At 42.4% G+C, this 22,129-nt stretch overlaps 2 protein-coding genes across 4 annotated transcripts in view; one reads left to right on the top strand and one right to left on the bottom strand.

Annotated features, from left to right (window-relative positions):
- The first annotated feature begins 1,035 nt into the window (after positions 1-1,035).
- On the top strand, positions 1,036-21,382 carry Sync (syncoilin, intermediate filament protein). Of its 3 annotated transcripts, none has more exons than XM_027937207.2 (4): positions 1,036-1,088; positions 6,512-7,691; positions 18,308-18,432; positions 19,946-21,382. In XM_027937207.2, exons 1-4 carry the CDS (start codon positions 1,036-1,038, stop codon positions 20,001-20,003), a joined length of 1,416 nt encoding a protein of 471 aa, XP_027793008.2. In that variant the 3' UTR covers positions 20,004-21,382. The 3 variants fall into 3 exon arrangements, 2 of the variants coding, with proteins under 2 accessions (XP_027793008.2, XP_027793005.2); XM_027937204.2 differs by lacking the exon at positions 19,946-21,382 and adding an exon at positions 18,598-18,838; XR_011708809.1 differs by lacking the exons at positions 1,036-1,088; positions 6,512-7,691 and having other exon boundaries at positions 18,345-18,674.
- Positions 21,067-22,129, bottom strand: part of Rbbp4 (RB binding protein 4, chromatin remodeling factor) — an 18,625-nt gene continuing 17,562 nt past the window's right edge. The window contains exon 12 of the mRNA XM_027937208.3: positions 21,067-22,067. Within this exon, the coding sequence (XP_027793009.1) occupies positions 22,002-22,067 (66 nt within the window). The 3' untranslated portion in view covers positions 21,067-22,001. The remainder of the gene's footprint in view (positions 22,068-22,129) is intronic.

Below are 22,129 nucleotides of genomic sequence, written 5' to 3'. Positions count from 1 at the left end.
GGACTAAGTGGAAAAAAAGGAATCAGGAGAATGCCTGAGACCCAGGTCTGGAAGGCCCGCAGCAGCTTTGTGTGTGTGTGTGTGTTGCCTCCCAGGGTCTTGTGCCTGGGAGGCAAGCACTCTACCAACTGAGCTATGTCCCCAGTTCCCTGCAGCAGCTTTTTCCTTGGGGGTGGGGGGGTGAGAATGAGTTCAGTGTTGAAGTTTGACCCTGACACTAATGGGGCAAGAACTTGGGGGGAGATGATATCCCTCCAGGTTAACCGAAGCCAACTGAGTGGGGGTGACAGAGACCACTGGGATACCCCAGGACGGAAAGCGATGTTAAACACGGGCTCAACCATAGCCTTAAACCCCTTGACAGTCCTCCCACAGTCCTTCTCTAACCCCAGCCAAGGGCTCCTAAGCCCCGGGCTGTCCCCAGAGGCAAGGGGTGTGGCCGTTAACCCTCCCCCCCCCCCCAGCCCGCACCCTACCCCACCCCTTCACGACAGCTGCGGATCACTCGCAGGAGGTTGCGCTCCAGTCCTCTGCGCTGGTTGGTTTCTGAGGGCGTCAACACTCCTAGACACAAACCTGATGAGGGGTGCTGGGTCCCTCTGAGCACCCCTTCCCCAAACCTTGCTCCCCCATCCCACAGGGCAGTAGAAGTTCTCTCCTGGGATTGCAGAGCCCTCCCCTTGACTCCCACTATAACCCAGACCCCAGGAGGGGAAGATGGAGAGAAGGAAGGTCCGGGAAGATCTCGGGGCTGGCTGGTTTTGGAAAGGCCACTAGCCGCCCCTCACCCCTATCCCACGCCATCCCACCCCAACCGGCCTCTCCGGGAAGGGGCGGCCTCTCCCCGCCCCCAGGGCCTCGGCCCGCTCCCTCCTCCCGCAGGCTGGAGCCTGGGCCAAGTGGGCGCGCCCGGCCCGGGGCGGCCGGGATCCGGTGTCGGCTGCAGCTGGCAGTGCGGCGGGCGCGGGCGCCTGAGCAGCGGCCGGCGGGGCCGGCTATTAATAACGCGCCCGTTGAGCCCGGGGTCGCGCAGCCATGGCCAGCCCGGAGCTCCGGCGCGGCGGGGACGGCGCCGCCCAGGCCGCGAGGTAGGACAGTCCAGGCTTGTATCGCCTCCCCTTTGGGGAGGGGGTGTTGGACGTATTCCCTTCCCCCACCCGCAGCCCCTTCACCAGGCTGGGGGTAGTGGTCCAGCCGGGGTGGGGCACGGGGCGGAGCCGCTCATCCAAGGGAGATGGGGAGCTCTGACTCGGCGTCACGGGACCTTCCTTGATCAGTAGCTTTTTATAATCCCCCTCCCCCTCCCAAGGGCGCGTGAGAATTAACCCTTTCGGGCTATAATCTGCTCAAAATCAACCTGCCCATGTATCCAAAGACAATACTCGTTTTCTGTCATTCCTCAACTCCAGATGTCAACTGGGAATGTCAACTGGGGCAACCAGTTGTGGATTCGCTGGGTGAAGCCACTTGGTGCAAGGTTGGGCATTTGCCAATTTGAAGTTAAAAAGTCTGGTCGGCAGCTTGTTCTCTCCTGTCTAATTGGGATGGGGGTGGGGAGGGTCTATTTGCCCTGGAGCAGCAGGAGGGTTCTGGCTGGGCAGGGACTAGAAGGGACAGCTGCTACTCTATCCACATTGTTAGCTTACCACTGGTTAGGGGAAGGGACCTGTGGCCAAGGGATTTGGGAATGAGTGGGGAGTATTTTTGCTCCACCTCAGGCTGTAGCCCTGGGATTTTCCAGTGTACCAAGAAGGTGGAGGTACAAATACATACTCTTGACATCCCTCCACAGTCACATTCCTCATGTGGATCACGTTCAATCGCCTGTACTGCTGTGTACACATAGAGGTGTACACAGAGTCAAATAGATGTATTCTTGCCTGCACAGTGTCACACACACACTCCCAGCCAAATTCCTGAGGAACAGACAGTGTTAGGGAGCTGCTGGAGTCGTCTGGGAACAGGGATAGAGTGGCAGAAGCAGACTGCCTGGGCTCAAGAAAGCCTGAGGTCAGGGGTCCTGGCCAAACTCATCCCTCTCCCTTTAGTCTCCCATAATGTGCTTCTTGCCCTGCTTAGTAGAGGCAGCTGTGTGAGCACAGCATCTGGTACCCTGGGTGGAGTGACAGCATGGCCAGAGAGTCAGGAAGCCTGGGTTCTACTCCAGCTTTACCACTTGACCTTGGGTAAGTTTCCTCTTTGAAGATCAGTCATTTCTTCTTGCCTTCCTTTTAAGGACCCCACTCCTGGGAAGGAGAATATAACTGTTTTTAGGAAATTCACTATCAGTGAGACAGACACATGCACTTCTGTAATGCAAAGAACTGCGCGCAAGATGAGCTGCATTCAGTGTTGTGAGGACCTAGGTGGATCTTGTTTGGGAAATAACTTCCCAGAGGAGATAAGAGTTTGAGCAAGTCTTGAAAGATGAATAGAAATTTCAGTAAATAGAAAGCTTTCCTTTCTTTTTTTCCTTTTTGGTGCTGGGAATTCAACCCAGAGCGTCAGTGCATGCTAGGCAAGCACTCTATCCCTGAGCCACACCCCAGCCCTAAGATAGTTGTTTTTGACCACTATGTTCCAAGCCCTATTATATGTGCCATACCACATTTACTTCTTCCAGACATCACACCTATGCTAGGCAGAGAGTGGTAAGTACTGTGGCCTTCTTTAGGCCTGTCTGCCACTTGTATGAATTGTGGAACTTCCAGTGAGTTCCTCTTTTTCTTTGTGCTTCAGCTTCTTCATCTATACAATGGGGATAATAGAGGAATATTCTATAAGAAAGTATTCATGGGGCTAAGGTTGTGGCTCAGAGGTAGAGCGCTCTCCTAGTATGCATGAGGCACTGGGTTCAATCCTCAGCACCACATAAAAATAAAATAAAGATATTGTGTCCAGGACTGGGATTGTGGCTCAGTGGTAAAGCACTTGCCTACCATGCATGAGGCACTGAGTTCAATCCTCAGCACCACATAAATGTAAAATAGAGATATTATGTCCACCTAAAAACTAAAAAAATAAATGTTTTTTTTTTTAAAAAGATATTATGTCCACCTACAACTAAAAATATGTTTTTTTTTTTGTTTGTTTGTTTGTTTTTAAAGAAAGTACTCATGTAAAATGCTTAGAATAGTACCTTGAATGTGGTTAAATCATTCCAAGATGGAGGCCTCAGCAGGAGCATGATGGGAGGGCCATTGGCTGGGAAAGCAGGTCTCTGTTGAGTAGCAGAGTGGGCCTGGCTGACTGAGCAGGTGTGTCTTACTGGCGCCAGGAGCTTGACCTTTCTGTGTAGTACAGGGCTGTTCTCTAGGCAGGTGGTGTTTGAGAAGCTGCATTTCTCAGCCACTGGATCCTTCAGTCATTGTGGGCTCAGAGTGGGAAGTGTGAAAAGTTAACACATGTTCTGGGTTGTCAGGCATGGGGTGGGTTGCAGGAGTAATGTGAGCTGAGGCTAAAAAAGGTAAGTTGGAGCCACATGAAATTGTGAAGTGGAGCAACATTAGGGTGTAGCAAGTGAACTGTGGCCCTGTAGAGAATACATTAGGTGAGGACAGGGAAGAAGCCATTAGAAGGTTGGTATAGCTGAGTGTGGTGGCACATGCCTGTAATCTCAGCAAGTAGGGCAGCTGAGGCAGGAGGATTGCAAATTCACAGCCAGCCTATCAATTTAGCAAGACCCTGTCTAAAAATAAAAAGGGTTGGGGATGTAACTCAGTGGTGAAACACCCTGGGTTCAATCCCCAGTACCAGAGGTGGGGACAGGGAGAATATGATGGAGCTGCCCTATATTCTAAGGAAATCTTGGCTGCCTCAATAGGATTTTAGTGTCTATGGACTTTTTTTTTTTTTTTTGTATAGGGGATCGAATCCAGGTACGCTCAACCACTAAACCGCATCCCCAACCCTTTTAAAAATATTTTATTTAGAGACAGGGGTCTTTCTTAGTTGTTTAGGGCCTAAATTGCTGAGGCTAGCTTGGAACTCCCAGTCCTCCTACCTCACCCTCCCAAATCACTGGGATTACAGGTGAGTGCCACCACATCCGGCCACACCTACTGCTTTTAATACTCATCCTCAAGGGATAGTAACAATATGGAGCCTGGTCAGAGGAAGTGATTCAAATAAGGAGGGCAGAGGAAACTTTGGCATGTATGCAGTAATTGAAAGGTAAATTAGTTATCTTTTTTATTTTTTGGTGTTAGGGATTGAACCTATGGGGCTTTGCGCATGCCAAGTACATGCTTGACCACTGGGCTATCTCCCTAGCCTCTGAGTTAGTTATCTTAAAGTGTTCAAAGAACATACGTGGAAAAGCAGAATTGTCTGATTCCAAAGGGAGAATCAAGTCCAGCAGGCAAGTATTGCAAGAAAGAAGTTTCTACTTCAACATTAGAATTTTACTCTACTATGAAGCACATAGTAGAGGCTCAGGTGTAAGTTTCTTGTCTTTGAAGTTATGTAAACAGATGAGACAGTGACTTTGAGGGGGTGCTTTTAGGGAATCAAAACAATGGACTGTGTGTGCAGAGGCACCAGATCAATACAGGAAAAGGAGCCTTGATTTGAGAATCTGCTGGAGTCTTATGTCTTTGGTTTCTGTGTTATTCTATCAGGAATATTGGTCTTTAGTTTTCTTTCCTTGATGCGACTTTGTCTGGTTTTAATACTTGGATTATATTGGCTTCATAATTGTTTTTAGGACTGTGCCCTTCTTTTTGAGGAAGACTGGTGTTAGTTCTTCTTTAAAAGTCTGGTAGATCTCAGGGTTGGGGCTGTGGCTCAGTGGTAAAGCACTTGCCTAGCATGTGTGAGGCACTGGGTTTCATCCTCAGCACCACATATAAATAAATAAAATAAATGTATTGTGGGGCTGGGATTGTGGCTCATTGGTAGAGTGCTTGCCTAGCACCGGCGGGACCCGGGTTCGATCCTCAGCACCACATAAAAATAAAAGCATTGTGTTGAGTCCATCTACACCTAAGAAATAAATATTTTTTTAAAAAATAAATGTATTGTGTCCATCTGCAACTAAAACAATATATATATTTTTAAAAATCTAGTAGATCTCAGCTGAGAATCCATCTTGTTCTGGGCTTTTCTTTGTTGGAAGACTTTGTTTTCAAATATTTTTTTTTACTTGTATATGGATACACAGCTTTATTTGATTGATTTATTTTTACATGTGATGCTGAGGATCAAATCCAGTGCCTCACACATGCTAGGCAGGTGCTGTACCAGCCCCAGTCCTGGAAGACTTTTTTTTTTTTTTTTTAAAGTTACAGGTGAACCCAATATCTTTATTTTTATGTGGCGCTGAGGATCAAACCCAGTACCTCATGCATGTAGGTGAGTGCTCTACCTCTGAGCCACAACTTTTAGTTGCTGCTTCAATCTCATTTGATATTGATCTGTTTAGGTTTTCTCTATTTTCCTGATTCAATTTGAGCAGCTCATATTTGTCTAGAGATTTGTCAATGTCTTATAGATTTTCCAATTTATTGGCGTATAAATTTTCAAAATGATTTCTAATGATCTTCTGGATTACAGAAGTGTCTGTGGTGATATCTCCCTTTTCATCTCTAATTTGTTGATTTGGGTCTTCTCTCTTCTGGATAGTTTGGCTAAGGATTAATCAATCTTAGTATCAATTATAGTAGAGGCTCAAGTGTGAGTTTCCTCTCCTTTAAATTATGTAAAAGAGATGAGGTAGTGACTTTGAGGGGATGCTATGAGGGGATCAAAACAATGGACCCTATATGTGGAGGGGGTAGATCAATAGAGGGAAGGGACCAGATAAGGGAATTTATCGTTTCACAGAACTAACCCTTTGTTGCACTGATTGTATTATTTTTTTTAATTCTCAATTTCATTAATTTTGGCTCTGATCTCCATTATTTCCTGTCTTCTACTGTACATATATGAATGTTCCACAGTGAATTTCATCTTTATGTATATCTATAAAGCAGCAATTAAAAGAACAAAAAATGAATACAAGGAAGACCAGTAAAGGAAGGGGAATAGGGAGAGGGAGGAGGGGAGGGAAAGAGGAAGCACTGGGGACTCAAATGGAGCAAATTATATTTCATGCATGTATGATAATGTCAAAATGATTCCCACTACTATGTATATTATAATGCACTAATAAAAACATTAAAAAATTGACCTGTGGCTGATGGTTCTGTCAAAAACCATCCTACCATATTTGGAACCCTTTCACTTTATTAATTAATTAATTTATTTGTGGTGCTGGGGATTAAATGCAGGGCCTTGTGCATGCGAGGCAAGCAGTCTACCAACTGACTATATCCCCAGCCCTCACTTTATTTTTATTTATTTATTTTAAAAATATTTTTTAGTTGTAGATAGTCACAATACCTTTATTTTATTTATTTTTATGTGGTGCTGAGGATCAAACCTAGTGTCTCACATGTTCTAGGCAAGCACTCTACCATTGAGCTATAACTACAGCTCCCCTTTCACTTTAAATAAATAATTTATTTTGCAGAGAAACAAGAGCAGAGTCCAATTCTCCTCTTCAAGAAGAGAATCCTGAATCCTGGAATGAGTCCAAGACTGTGAACCCAGAAGTTACACTATCTTCAGAGGGAACTGTGAACCTAGAAGACATTCTTTACCTTGATGACACAGGAGACTTTGAAGAGACACCGCTCTACGTAGAAGAGACAGAGAAGCCAGAGGAGACACTTTATATTGAGGAGCCCAGGCAGCCAGAGGAGACACTGTATGTGGAAGAGCTTGCAAGTCCAGAAGAGTATGTGGAAGAGATTGTGAAGCCAGATGAGATACAGTTTGTGGAGCAGACTGCAGAGCCAGCAAAGAGTCCCAGCCCAGGGCTGATTGTTTGTGATGGAGAGATGCTGGCAAAAGAAGAGAAATGTTGCCCTGAGGAGAGCCTCAGAGCAGGGTTAAGCCCCAGCACAGAGGACAACCTAAGCATGGCAGACCTGGAACTGCTAGAGGGCCGTTTCCAGCAGTGTGTGCAAGCAGTGGCCCAGCTGGAAGAGGAGCGGGATCAGCTCATCCATGAACTTGTGCTGCTCCGTGAACCAGCTCTGCAGGAGGTACAGCAAGTCCATCAGGACATCCTGGCTGCCTACAAGCTGCATGCCCAGGCAGAGCTGGAGAGGGATGGGCTCAGGGAGGAGATCCGACTGGTCAAACAGAAATTGTTCAAGGTGACCAAGGAATGTGTGGCCTACCAGTACCAGCTGGAGTGCCGCCAGCAGGATGTGGCTCAGTTTGCTGATTTCCGGGAAGTGCTAACTACTAGGGCAGCCCAGCTCTCGGAGGAACTGGTCCAACTCCGGGATGCCTATCAGAAGCAGAAGGCGCAGTTAAGGCAACAACTAGAAGCACCCCCAAACCAAAGGGATGGGCACTTTATCCAAGAAAGCCGCCGGCTGTCTGCCCAGTTTGAAAATCTCATGGCAGAGAACCGCCAGGGCCTGGAGGAAGAGTATGAACCTCAACTGCTGCGGCTCCTGGAGAGGAAAGAAGCAGGGACCAAAGCTCTGCAGAAAACCCAGGCTGAGATCCAGGAGATGAAGGAGGCTCTGAGACCCCTGCAAGCAGAGGCCCGGCAGCTCCACCTGCAAAACAGGAACCTGGAGGACCAGATCACACTTGTGAGGCAAAAACGAGATGAAGAAGTGCAGCAGTACAAGGTAGGCCCACTGGTTGTGAAAGGAAGAGAGGTCTTCTACCAGGAAGGAGAGGGTGGTCAGAATCTAATGTCTTTGGGCTTGGAGGATACTATCCTGTGTAGGAAGAACAATGCATTCTCTGGGGCCATTCACTCATGTCTTGACTCCATTCTTCATTCACCTCCTTCAGTCAGGCCTGTGTTAGGAGCTGAAATTACTTGCACTCTTTTAGTTCACACAGCATTTTCATACCAACTGTCTCATTTGATCTTTACATTAATACTACAAGCATTCTCATCTTTTAGATGAGGAGACTGATGCTGTATTTGAACCAACCCAACCCAACCCCACCCCAAGTATTTCAGTGCTCCTTCCTAGGTTTCTTTTTCTAATTCTAACTGAATAGTGAGTGAGTCACACTTGGGTATGTGGAGAGCTGGAGGGAATGAGGCCAGATGGAATGAATTCATCCCTCCTCTCCACCCTTAAGTCCCATCCATCCAACCTCTACCTTAAAGCTCTTCAGTCTTTAGACTGGGATAAAATCTATAAATCTCTATTCCTTTTTTTCCTTTTTTGTGCATGTCACCGTCTCCCTCGTATTCAAGTTATTTCTGATTAAGTGTGAGCCAGTTCTAATCCCTTTTTAGAACAGTGGAATATAAATACTAAGTGAATAAACAATTACGTCTGCCTTTCCCATAGACTGTGGGCTTTGGGAAGGTAGTGGTGGTGTTTAACTTACCTCTATATTGTCTGCTACTCAGGGCTCAGGACACATCAGGTAAGTGTTGAGTTAGGTGTTGCTGAGCACTATGAGACTTTGTTGTGGGACTTTGTATTTATTTTGAAGAGGCAAGGTCTTGCTGAATTTCTCAGGCTGGCTTCTAATTTGGCATTCACCTGCCTCATCTTCCCAAATAGCTGGGATTATAGGGATCTGCAACTGTGCCCAGCTGTGTGGGGCTTTTTCAATTTTTCTTTTGGTACTGGGGATTGAACCCATGCAGGGATGCTTTACTCCTGAGCTACATTCCCAGTTCTCCCCTCCCCTGCTTTTTTTCCCCCAAAGACATAAACAAGAAACTTTTTATTTAAAAAAAAAAATTGTACTGGGAATTAAATCCAGGGGTAGGGATGCTTTATCACTGAGTTATAGTTGGTCAGTTGTAGTTGTTTTGTTCAGTCTATAGACTGGGATGAAATCTATAAATCTCTATTCCTTGTTTTCCTTTTCTGTGCGTGTCACCATCTCCCTTGTATTCAAGTTATTTCTGATTAAATATGAGCCATTCTAATCCAGTTCTAATTTGAGACAGGGTCTCGCTAAGTTGCTTAGGGCCTTACTAAATTGCTGAGGCTGGCCTCAAACTTGTTATCCTCCTGCCTCCTCCTCCTGAGTTGCTACAATTATAGGCATGCATTACCACATTACAACTTAGAGGTTTATTTAGGAAAGCAGAGGGTACTTCTAGGGTAAATATGGGCTGTGAGGTGGTTTGGGGTAAAGCAAGGAATACACATTCAAGGGAAAATGTGGGCCAATTCCAGAGGGAGAAACAGCCCCAAGTCTTTTTTGTTAATTTTGAGATAGGGTCTTGCTAAATTGCTGCAGATAGCATTGAACTTGTGATTCCTCTGTCACAACCTCCCAAGTCACTGTTAGGATTATAGACATGTGACACTGTGGTTGGCTGTATGGGGTCTTTCAGAGCAGTATTTTTTTTTTCATATTTAACAACATTTTATTATATAGTTTACAGAAAATTACATCAAATTTTATTTCACCAGTAATCTCAATTTTCCAGTCAGAGCAGTATTTTTGTCTCTTGAAATATGCACTTCTTTGAATAAACTTTATGCCAGGTATGGAGGCATACACCTACAAACCCAGTGATTCTGGAGGCTGAGGCAAGAGAACCACATGTTCCAGGCCAGCCTGAGCCATTTAGGGAGACCCTGTCTCAAAATAAAGTTTTTTTTTTTTTTTTTAAGGTACTGGGGATTGAACTCAGGACTGCTGTACCACTGAGCCACATACCCAGCCCCTATTTTGTATTTTATTTAGAGACAGGGTCTCACTGTGTTGCTTTGTGCCTCGCTTTTGCTGAGGCTGGTTTTGAATTTGTGACCCTCCTGCCTCAGCCTCCCAAGTTGCTGGGATTACAGGTGTGTGCCATTGCAACTGGCTCAAAATAAATGAAAAGAACTATGATACATTTCAGTGGCAGAACACTTTGCCTATGTGTGAGGTCCGGGGTTCAACCCCCAGACTGCCAAACCAAAGCCAAACACTTTATGCCTTCCTGGAGATTTTGGTGTATCCTTAAGGGAACATGTCCTCTATTGAAAATGGCTGCACTCACTTGATTAAATATTTTGTCCAGGTTTCTGTATCTGTATTATGAAAACAATGGGGTTTGGTCATGCATTGGGTATATTCCTTTCTTTGTGGGGAGTAGGGTACTAGGGATTGAACCCGAGTGATTACCATTGAGCTACATCCCCAGCCCTTCTTATTTTTGAGACAGAGTTTTACTAAATTGCTGAGGCTCACCTCAAACTTTCAATCCTCCTGCCTCAGTCTCCCCCAGTCGCTGGGATTATAGGTGTGCGTCACTGTACCCAGATGGATGTTTTAAAATTATTCATCAAACACTCACTCACTCACCCAATACCCACATTGATTTTTTTTTTTTAAGGAAGCGGGTGGGAAGGGGGTGAGGAGAGAGAGAAAGAGGGGGAGAGAGGGGGAGAGAGGGAGAGAGGGAGGGAGGAGGACAGAGGGGGAGAGAGAGAAGTTGATTTTTTTTATTGGTTCACAATGCTAGTGAAAGGGCAATTATTTATTCAGCCTAAGTACTGTCCTTAACAACTAAAACTCAAGTAGATATTATGTTAATAATTGTAACTCAGGGTAAAAAGTAATGGATATAAGAGATGTGCAAGTAAGAGGACTATGGGATATTTTTAGCTACAGAGTTAAATTAGAGAACTCATCATGGAAAAAGGTGGAATTTGAGCTATGAATTGTAGGAAGAATTTAGACCTGTGTTGTCCAGTGGAAATATAATGCAAATCACATATATATTTTAAATTTCTAGTAACTATATTAAAAAAGAAAAATAGGTGAAAGAAGTTTAAAAATGTGTGTGTGTGTGTGTGTGTGTGTGTGTGTATATATATATATATAAATACATACACACACTTTTTGGAGGTAAAAGGTAGGGGGCTACTGGGGGGTTGAACTTAGGGACACTTTACCACTGAGCCACATCCCTAGTCCTTTTTTTTTTTTTTTTTTTTGGTATTTTATTAGAGACAGGGTCTCACTGAGTTGCTTAGTGCCTTGCTTTTGCCGAGGCTGGCTTTGAACTTGTGATCCTCCTGCCTCGGCCTCCTGAGCTGCTAAGATTACAGGGGTGCGCCACCCAGTCCTTTTTTGAGACAAAGTCTCGCGAAGTTGTCCAGGCTTGCCTTGATCTTGTGATCTTCCTAACTCAGTCTTTTGAGTTGCTGGGATTACAGGCATAAACCACTGAGCCTAGAAGTTTTAACATTTTATCTAACCCTAAATATCCAAAATATAATTAGTATCTTGGCTGCAGGTAAAAGGTGAAAAGCCGTTGTTAAAGTGAATTGTGAAGGTAGGTTGGGTTGGAGTACCTTGAAGTTTATTTAAAAAAATTTTATGGTACTGGGGATTGAACCCAGGGGTGCTCTACCACCAAATTATATCCCCAGTTCTCTTTTTTTTTTAGTTGTAAATGGATCATTTATTTATTTATTTATATGCGGTGCTGAGGATTGAACCCAGGGCCTCACATATGCCAGGCAAGTGCTCTACCGCTGAGTCACAACTCCAGCTCCCCGTCCTCTTTTTTTGATACAGGCCTCAAACTTGCCATCCTCCTGCCTCAGCCTCCCAAACTGCTGGTACAGGACTCCGAAACCCAAACTAATCATCTGGATTTTATTCAGTAGTCAGTTGCATAATTAAAGACTTTTATTTATTTTTTAATTAAAGGCTTTTAATTAGGAGTAACATATATCATTCTCTACTATTAGAAAGTACTGGTGGCAGTGTGAAAATGGGCCAGACCAAGGGCAAAGGAGGCTACTAAGAAGTTATTGTAGGGCTGGGGATCTAGCTTAGTTGGTAGAGTGCTTGCCTTGCATGCAGAAGGCCCTGGGTTCAATCCTCAGCAACACACACAATAATAATAAAGTCTTAAAAAAAAAAAAAAAAAAAGCTAGCTGTAATCCCAGTGGTGAGGCACTAAGTAACTCAGTGAAACCCTGTCTCTAAATAAAATACAAAGTAGGGGTGAGGATGGGGCTCAGTGGTCGAGTATCTCCCTGAGTTCAATTCCCAGTACCAAAAAAAGGAAGCTATTCTAGGTGAGATTATAACCAATGGTGCAATGGTGGTGGGACTAAAAGGGGGTTTCCAGAACAACTATAGCTAGGCACCTGTAATCCCACCAATCCCAGTGACTTGGTGGCTGAAGCAGGAAGATCAAAAGTTTTAGGCCAACCTGGGCAATTTAGTGAGACCCTGTCACAAAATAAAAAGGACTGGGGTGTGGCTCAGTGTAGAGCACCCTTGAATTCAATCCTCAGTACCAATAAATAACAATTGCCAAATAAACTTGGTGATTTGATGAGACGTCAAAGAGGAGGCTAGAGTTTCAAGCAAGGATAACTAAGATGGTGATGCCATAAAATGGGAATTTTCTGCTTTAGTTTTTTGACATAGCACCAGTTATTTTCCCCAGTGATTTCCAACACTTTACTGGGTTTGGTTCATATCTCATGATCTGTTCAGCTTTCTAAGGAGAGTTAAATGACACATACCCTTGATGTGAGTTTCTGCTATCACTTATACATAAGTTAAACAGGAATCAGGGTTTGAAGGACCTAATTCTTCTTTTTGAAATGGCTTTCTAAAATGTATTTGTCAAAGTTTTTCCTATTTTCATCTGATTACTTTTCAACGGTGCCCCTTTAATTCTTAGACTGTGCTCTTAGAATTTGCAGTTCATGAGGGATACCAGATAAAAGTAATACATTTCATAAAACCTAAGCAGTAATTTCAAGATGTTAAAATGTGAGTCTTGGAAGGACTTTCCTGAAATCCCAAAGTTTTGGAAGGCTGAGGCAGGAGAATGGCAAATTCAAGTCCAACCTGGGAAACTTAATAAGATCATCTCAAAATGAAAAAAAAAAAAAAAAAAAAGAGAGCAGGGAATGTTGCTCAGTGGTAAAAGTGCCTTTGAGTTCCATCATCAGTACCAGAAGAAAAAAAAAGTGAAAATCTTAGTGAAATCAATGAAATGATACACTTCAATGTGACAAACAGTGTTAACTGTTGTGGGAATAAAGCACTTTATCAATGACAACAGGTATGCTTACTCCTGCCTGTGGAAAAAAAGGAGAAATTTTACAGAAGATTAGTAATAGCCAATCATTTACTTATACCTCTATTAGGGAGATGTGAAGTATTTGGAAAATTATAAAATGGAGGGGACACTGAAGTCCTTTGTCCAGGGTTATTCAGCTTGTGAGTGATGCAGTGAGGATGTAACCCTGAGCAATTTGGCCCAAGTCCACACTCAATGAATTCTTCAGAGCTGCGCCTTGAAGAAGTCATTGAGAAGGTAGGGAACGGTATTCTAGACAGAGGGAACAGTTCATACCAAAGCAAAGAGATGCAAAAGGACACTTCGTTTTGGGAAGTGAGCTCAGTGTGGCTGAATCACAAAGAAATCAAGTAGTAGGCATGAAGCTGGGGAGGCAGACTGGGATCAGAGTGTAAAAAGATTTTCTTTGAAGGCAGACCCTTTCGAAAAACAAATTTTACTAGGTAAGCACTCTTATCATTGAGCTACTCCCCCAGCACTTTATTTTATACACAATAGGTGAAAGAGTAGCAAGGGCACTTGTTTGGCCCCTGCCTGGCCTTCCACCATCAGTTTTTCTGTAGAAAGAGCCTGCCATCTCTGAATGATAAAAATGGAGTTGCAGGAGTATGAACTCTTAAGTTAACAGCAAATCCTGGCTCAATAACTAACTGGGAAACTAGATGCTTAAGCTCTGTGGTTCAGCTCCCTCACATATAAAATGGGATTAATCTATCAAATCATAAGGTTGCAAGGAGTGAGCTAATAAATTAGTATCTACAAAACTCTTGCACAGCTAATATGCACTCCTGAGGCAGCACTTTGGATGGTAAGTTGAGAGTGTGGAAAGACCACTTAGATCTTATGAGAGAATATGGAGGTTTTTGAGGTCAAACTGGTAGGATTTGGTGACAGCTTGCAGTAGGTGGGATTGGAGATTTGCTGAGGATGATATCAAAGTTTTTAGTTTAGTCACTGCTTTAATATGGAATATATTTACCATCGGCATATTTCATACCAACAAACGTAGGGCACTAGATGTGGTAAGACATAAGAACCTACAATCAGATTTGGGAGTTACACATGGGTTACCAAAAAAAAAAGGCAATGTAATAAGGGGGCAGATGCTAAAAGCCACGGCCACATTTTCTTTCACCCTCTCACAACCACCTTGTGTTTTAGCCATCCCTAAATCACCTGCAGTTCCAGTGAGACACCACATTTCCCACAATTTCATGCCTGGTACCTTTTTTTTTTTTGGTGGTAGTGGTACAAGGGATTGAACACTGGGCTATATCCCCTGGCTTTTCTTTTTCAATTTTGAGTCAGCTTGCCAACTTGTGAGGCTGACATCAAACTTGCAATCCTCCTGCCTTAGCCTATTCATTACCTAATTCTTTTTGGACCCTTATTTACTTTTTATATGTAGTGCTGAGATCAAACCCAGTGCTTCACACATGCCAGCCCGTTACCTAATTCTTACTCTTCTTTAAGCCCTTGTCTGATTCGTCCTGTTTTCCCATATATATATATATATATATAAAATTTTGTAGTTGTAGACGGACAGCATGCCTTTAGTTTGCTTTTATGTGGTGTTGAAGATCAGACCCAGTGCCTCACATGTACAAGGCAAGCACTCTGCCATTGAGCTACAGCCTCAGCCCCTCCCTAATAATTGTTTTTGAAATATTTATTTTTTTAGGTGTAGATGGACAGACACAATACCTTTATTTAAAAAATTTTTTTTTTTAATTTTTTAATATTCATTTTAGCTTTTGGCAGACACAGCATCTTTGTTGGTATGTGGTGCTGAGGATCAAACCCGGGCCGCACGCACACCAGGCGAGCGTGCTACTGCTTGAGCCACATCCCCAGCCCCTTAAAAAATTTTTTTTAATTTATTTATTTTTTGTTTTAGGTGGACACAATATCTTTACTTATTTTTATGTGGTGCTAAGGATTGAACCCAGTACCTCGCACATGCCAGGCCAGCGCGCTACCACTTGAGCCACAACCCCAGCCCCACAATACCTTCATTTTATTTATTAATTGTTGATGGACCTTTGTTTTGTTTATATGTGGTGCTAAAATCGAACCCAGTGACTCACACATGGTAGGCCCTGCCCGTGATAGGCAAGCGCTCTACTGCTGAGCCACAATCTCAGTCCCCTAATAATTCTTATTGTGCAACAGATGCCCTTTTTAAAAAAAAATATTTATTTTTTTTATTTTAGGTGGACACAATATTTTTATGTGGTGCCGAGAATCAAACCCAGTGCCTCACACATGCTAGGCGAGTGCGTTACCACTTGAGCCACATCCCCAGCCCTGCCCTTTTTGTTTTCAAAGCACCTATTACATGTTACCATTGTTCTATCCATGCCCCTCTCCTGAGATAGAGAATGTATCTTTTCTGTCTTCAGCTTGAGTAAGTACCTACGTAGAAACTATTAGGAATACTGCCAAAAGAAAGTACACCTTTGTCAGATTTGGTTTGGAGGCTACTATAGAGACACGTACTAATCCTCAGATAATGGGTAAAGTGTAGGCAGGGGAAGGCAGAGAATGAGTCAAGCTGTCTTGGTGATAAGTAGCAAGGAGCAAAGGCATTACCAACTGACATGCAAACTATAGTGTCATTTTTTCTAATGGCCACATTAAAAATGTAAGAAACATGTGAAGCCAAATATGGTGGCTCACACATTCAATCCCAGCAATTTGGGAGGTTGAGGCAAAATAATAAGTTCGGGGCAAGACTCAGCAACTCATATGAAAAGATCCTGTCTCAAAACTAAAAAATCAAAAAGGCGGTTGGGTATAACCGGGTGAGGGGATGCATACCTGTAATCCCAGTGGTGCAGGAGAAACTTGGATTCAAAGCCAGCTTGAGCAACTTAGCGAAGTCCTAAGCAACTCAGCAAGACCCTGTCTCTAAAATATAAAAAAAGGGCTGGGGATGTGGCTCAGTGGTAAAGCACTCCTGGAACCAAAAAAAGAGGGGGAGGGGGCTAGAATGCAACTCAGTAACAAAACGCCCTTGGGGTTCAATCCCCAGTATTCCCCCCTACCCCCCAAAAAAGATGAAATTAATCCAACATAAAAATGTACTTACTTCAACATAAATATTTTACTATTATTCTTAGAAATCTGTTTTATTTACATCCACAGCACAGCTCAATTCAGACTAGCTATATTTCAAATACTCAATCACATATTAGTGGCTTCCCTATTGGACAGCTCAAGGTGAGAGAAAAATATTCTCATGTAAGAATGGATCCAGGAGATTACAGGTGTGCCCCACCACACCCAGCTATGTTGGAGGCTGGGGCAAGAGGATTACAAAATCTAAGCCCAGCCTTGGTAATTTACACCCCCCCCCCCAAAAAAAAAAGTAATGTAGGTTCAAACCAAAGGGTCTGAATGCCCCTAAATAAAATGGAAAGCTTTAGGATTTTGAGATAACAATTTTATTTAATTTTGGACAGGGTTCTCTCACTAATTTGCTGAAGCTGGCCTTGAACTTACATTCTACCTCAGCCCCCTTTTGCTGGGATTACAGGTATGCACCACCATGCCCAGCTAGCAGCATATTACATAGGATTAAAACTGAAGACAGTCCTCACTGCCACTATATGGATTCATTTCAGTGAGGCTGTTCCAGTCTGTTAGAGCTAATTTCTGATGGTACAGACTGCTTTCACAACCACATATTTCTGTCTCACCAATAGATTTACTAGGTAATGAGGCGTGGTAAATCAGGGCAGTAGTGTAAAGATGGCTCCCTTTAGATGACACTTGGTTGGTAAGGTTGCATCTTTTTAGAGTTGTGCCCAGGCATGGTGGGGTAGTAAAAGAAATAGCCTTTGATAGTGCTGACAAAAGCTGAGATTCAGCAAAATCATCAAATGAAGATTCATGTACCATAGGTGCAGTATTCAAGGCTGTCTCAGAACAGTTTATTTAGATCCCTCTAATAATAGCATGTGCCCCAACTGGATTCCTATTTAGTATTCTTCAGTCTGCCCCTTTACAATATACCTTTCCATGTCAACACCCTTTCCCTCCCCCAGGGCTTTAAGGTTCCAAGCCAGTTACCAGCTAAGCCAATGACTTATTTGCCTGACATCTCCCTTACTGCCTTTCCAGGCATTAATCTGAGGCAGGGACAATTTATAGAATGCACCTCAGACTGTTCTTGGCAGAAAGGGAAGTGGACACTTATCTTGAGGGCTGAAGGGACTCCTCCTAGGCATAGTATCACATTTTCCAACTTAGAACTTTTTTTCCATTACTCTGGATCAAACCCAGGGGTGCTTAACCTGAGTTAAAGTAGGACCAGCTCCTATTTTTTCTTAATTAAGAAACAACAACAACAACAAAAAGATCCTTTAAGACAGGATCTTGCTAAGTTCTCAGGCTGGCCTTAAACTTGGGACCTCCTGAGTATCTACATTACAGGCATGTGCCACCACAGCTGGCCCAACTTAGAACTTTTGAACAAGGCTGGAGATGTAGCTAAGAAGTAGCACTTACCTAGCATGTACAAGGCCCTGGGTTTGATCCCCAGAACTACCCTTTTTATTTTAAGACAGGGTCCAAGTTGCTTAGAACCTTGCTAAATTGCTGAGGTTGACTCTGAACTTGCTCCTTCTACCTCTCAGCCTCCTAGCCTCTGGGTTTTACAGGTATGTGCCGCCATGCAAGGCCGCAGCATTAAAAAAAAAAAAAAATCTACACACACATTATTTTTTCCTCATACAAATGTTGAATTTGGTTTCAGTATTGAAATAATCTTTAAAACCTGAAATCTGGTAAACAATTTATGAAGGAAGTACAGATAAATCCTTAATGTCCTTTAAGCCTTTACAAAGATAAAAATAAACTTTAATAGGTTCCTAAAAGGAAAAGTAGTTAGAGGAAAAAATTTTAAGAATGTCAGCCAGTTGCTGGGGCCTTGAATTCTTAATCCTTCTGCCTCACCTCCTGAGGGGCTGGGGATTAGAGGCATGAGCTACCACCCTCAGTCAAGCCACCATTTTCAAAAGCAGTTCACTATGTTAAAATACAACCTATTTGATCTTAAGTTGCCTAACTTTTACTATCAAGATGATACAAGTCTCAACACTGCTGTGAAGATTAAACAATGTACAAGAAAAGAAAGTGATTTATAAACTATGATGAGTAACATCAAATTTTTGTTGGCTCATTAGAAATATTCTTGGCCTTTCCATGCAGGAACAGCTGGAGGAAATGGAAGAACGACAGAGGCAGTTAAGAAGTGGAGTGCAACTCCAGCAACAGAAGAACAAAGAGATGGAGCAGCTAAGGATCAGTCTTGCTGAAGAGCTCTCAACTTATAAGTCAGTTTTTGCTGCCACTCAAATCTCATCTAACATTAGTTGAGGGGAGGGGGAAGGCTCAGGAAAAATTTCACTTCACAGTAGAAAACAAGAAATGATTTGGGAAATGATTTTCAAATTGTGCTCATCCAGGAACAGATGGAAAATGGCTCTCTCTTTTTAAAGGGCTATGCTTCCCAAGAGCCTGGAACAGGCTGATGCTCCCACTTCTCAGGCAGGTGGAATCGAGACACAGTCTCAAGGTGATCTTTGTGGGTGATAGAGTGGTATTTGTGTTGTTTCTGCTTTTCTTTTTCTTTCTTTTTTTTTAAATATTTATTTTTTAGTTCTTGGCTGACACAACATCTTTGTTTGTATGTGGTGCTGAGGATCGAACCCGGGCCGCACGCATGCCAGGCGAGCGCGCTACCGCTTGAGCCACATCCCCAGCCCCTTGTTTCTGCTTTTCTAACAATACTAATTATTGTCTTTTTTTCCCCACCCCTAATATTACCTAATTACCATTAGGAAATCTGTAAACAGATAAAACACCTAGGCTCTGAGCATTCTCAGTTCTTTACCCTACCCCACCCACACCTCCTGTTCAGTTTCCCCAGTATAAATCAGAAGGCAGCTGTGCTATCAAATTCAGACCATGACAAAGGTGGCCAACAACAGGGCTAAATTAAGTAAGTCATAAAGCTGTATTTCACAGACAGGGCCTAGCAAAACTGAAAGTATTTTTCTTAATAATGAATTATTCCAGACCCCTGGTATCTTATAACATGTCCTTATTCTTTATATACATAAAGTCTAAATTCCCTTAAAAAGTCTGTCAGTTGTGTACTGTATCAATACCCATTTCTTCCATTTATTTCCTACTTAAACTTACATCTTGGATACAAAATCACAAGTAACTATTGGAGCCAATGCTCTTTACTTTCTAGGACTTTTACTGTGTCTTATCTAGATATAATTATGCTTATTGTTGGATTAACTACAAATTGGGGGCAAATACCTCTGTATGTCAAATACCTCTGTATGAACAGGAAAAAAAAGACAATGCTCATTTCTAAAGAAATGAAAGTGGCCAGGTACAGTGGCATGTGCCTGTAATCCCAGTGGCTCAGGAGGCTGAGGTAGGAGTTAGGAGTATCCAAAGTTTGAGGCCAGTCTCAGCAATGTACTAAGGCCCTGTCTCAAAATAAGGCCAGGGATGTGGCTTAGTAGTAAAAGCCCCTCTGAGTTCAATTCCCCAGGACTGGGAAGAGGGAGGAAAAATACTCATGTGAAGTATTCCTGAGAGAAATTTTAACTACCCCAGTCTTCACCATCATATAGATAACCATTCGTTGTTTGGCAAATATGAGGCTTCTAAATATTTGCTAGGGCAACGTCACCCCTGATCATATGTAAATTATATTTGTCAACATAGCCTGTATAAACTAACTTTAGAAGTTCAATATTTCTAATGGTAGCATTTCAAGTTGTAGAAAGTATAAACTTATTCTTTTTCTTTTCCTTAACCTTACAGGGGCTGTTTAGAAATGTATGGCCAAATCTGTAACCCAGAAACAAAAAAAACTTATTAGCAAAGGATCACTGAATACCCTTTTGACACACTTCTTCCCAAACCGACGAGAGTACCAGAATTTGATGAGCAATTCACCTGTGGAAATTGCAAATATTGGCTGAACTGTGTAAAAAGATTTTAGGAGTGGCTGGAAGCAGAACACCAGTCAACTTTTAGCTGGATCCTATTTTGTAGGCTGCTGATACTGATCTCAATACACTGAGGAATGGAAAAATGCCTTTTATCTGCCAGCAGCAACCCTCACATGCAGAGTAAATGATGAACGTATGGACACATCTTGAAATATTGTGAAAAATGTATTTTGCCTTATGTTTACCCAAACCAAAAACATGTTTGGAACAAAACTGGGGTCAAAAAGGCAACTGATTTTCCTTATGTGGGTTTACAGTTAGAATTCTTTTGTGCCATGAGTGTTAGATTTTAAATGAATCCTCTTATATAGTTTACTTTTTCTTAAGGGCTATACATATTCACATGGTATATTCTTAAAAATTGTGTCAAAATAATTTTCACTATACTCTGAAATAACTGACTTGGAGAAAAGGAACCCATCCAGATTTGAACCTCATGGTGTAAGATTTCAGATTTCCCAAAGACCTTTAGAGTTTTGGGGTCTATTTCGCCAAAACAAAACTAAGTGACTGGAAAGAATTGGCATGTTATCTTGTTTTGGCATTTGGTGATAAAGGATTTTAGAACCTGTTGTTTCTAACCTCTAAGTACAACCTCCAGTGAAAAACATACTAGGGAGAGGCAACCCTGTGAGATAAGCCTTAAATACCTTTCCCAAATTTAAATTCTGCCTTAAACCACACTGCCTTTGAAAAATTTTTAAAGAGTCTGTGTTGTTCTCTGGGGTCAGACTTCAAAAAGATGTCATTTTATTGCACATTAGTCTGTATACCTCTAGTTCTGTGTTTTATGTCTTGCACTTTTCCCTAGGAAGGAGTAAAGCTCTTTTCTATAGCTCTTGGCCTATTATATTTAATTCTACTCTTGATAGCCAGGGGATGGGTGTTTGATGGATGTTATATACTAAATAAAACCCATTGGCATAGGGCTATGTAGAAAAGCAATTTATTCCATTATAAGCACTTACACAGTTAGTCATGGGAGTAATAGGCCTGCTGATAAAACAGGTCACCCAAAATGCAGATGGTATCAAACTAGTGGTCAAGGACCAACTCCTAAAAAAAAAAAAAAAAAGCAACTCTTATCAAGGATTAATTTAATTTTAAAAACATACAAGCTATCAATTCACTCTTCTCAACTTGACAGTATACCCGTGGTACAACTGTCAGGTAAAAACATACATCTTTACAACTTGGTGGTCCCAAGTTAAAAAAAAAAAAAAAAAAAAGAACAAAAAAACAAAAACCATTTTACATAAAGGTAAGGAATAATATGAAAATAGCTCAAGAAATACACTAACAAGCAAAAATATATGGGAAAGGAGGAACATGTAGTTTTGACTTAACTGTAGAAATCAAGAGGAGACTGGTCTACATAGGAAAATGTGCATCCTGGAAAGTCAGGTGTGAAGATTTTAGAGTAGGAATCTATATGACTTGAATCTCCCCTAATTCCTGAATAAAAATGACATCTTGCGGTATTTATACTTCATGGCTCAGACACCTACCTCACTTGGCTCTATTCCTTACTCACTCTAGCTTTTACTTAAATGAGTCCAAAAAACTTGGGGATATAGCTTAAGAAGAAAAATAACCACACATAATATTCCCCTTTCTGTAGCTACTTTAGACCCAGGTTTGTTACTAGAAAATTCCTGAACAAAATTTAAATAAGTCTGGCTTTGCTGAATAAAGTATCCCAGTTAATATTTAGAAAACACCCACTGTTTGGGCTAATAGCAATTGTTGGTGGTACCTATATAGAGGGATAGCTGAACAAAGTCTCTCTCTCAAAACCAGTGTTAAATCAATCTCAGGGTTGAGAGGGAAAAAAGGGGAGTCTAAAATCACAAGTGCAGACACATCTAAGATCCTTGTCCTTCAGGATCCACGCTTCCTTCAGGATCTTCATCATTATAGATGTTCTCTGCCTGGCAAAAACAAGAAAAAACGGATATTTAGTAAACATGAAGGCTATTCTTTCTTTCTCTCC

This window comes from Marmota flaviventris, chromosome 10 (genome assembly GCF_047511675.1).
Source record: "Marmota flaviventris isolate mMarFla1 chromosome 10, mMarFla1.hap1, whole genome shotgun sequence".
Taxonomy (NCBI): domain Eukaryota; kingdom Metazoa; phylum Chordata; class Mammalia; order Rodentia; family Sciuridae; genus Marmota; species Marmota flaviventris.
The sequence above is the reverse complement of the archived record's forward strand: the minus strand, read 5'-3'. Positions and strand labels throughout refer to the sequence as shown.

Excerpts from the sequence above, each read along its gene's own strand:
- Sync (XM_027937204.2), top strand. The coding sequence starts at position 1,036 with ATGGCCAGCCCGGAGCTCCGGCGCGGCGGGGACGGCGCCGCCCAGGCC. Across the intron at positions 1,089-6,511 it reads GGCGCCGCCCAGGCCGCGAG|AGAAACAAGAGCAGAGTCCA; the intron begins GTAGGACAGTCC and ends TTTATTTTGCAG. Across the intron at positions 7,692-18,307 it reads AAGAAGTGCAGCAGTACAAG|GAACAGCTGGAGGAAATGGA; the intron begins GTAGGCCCACTG and ends CTTTCCATGCAG.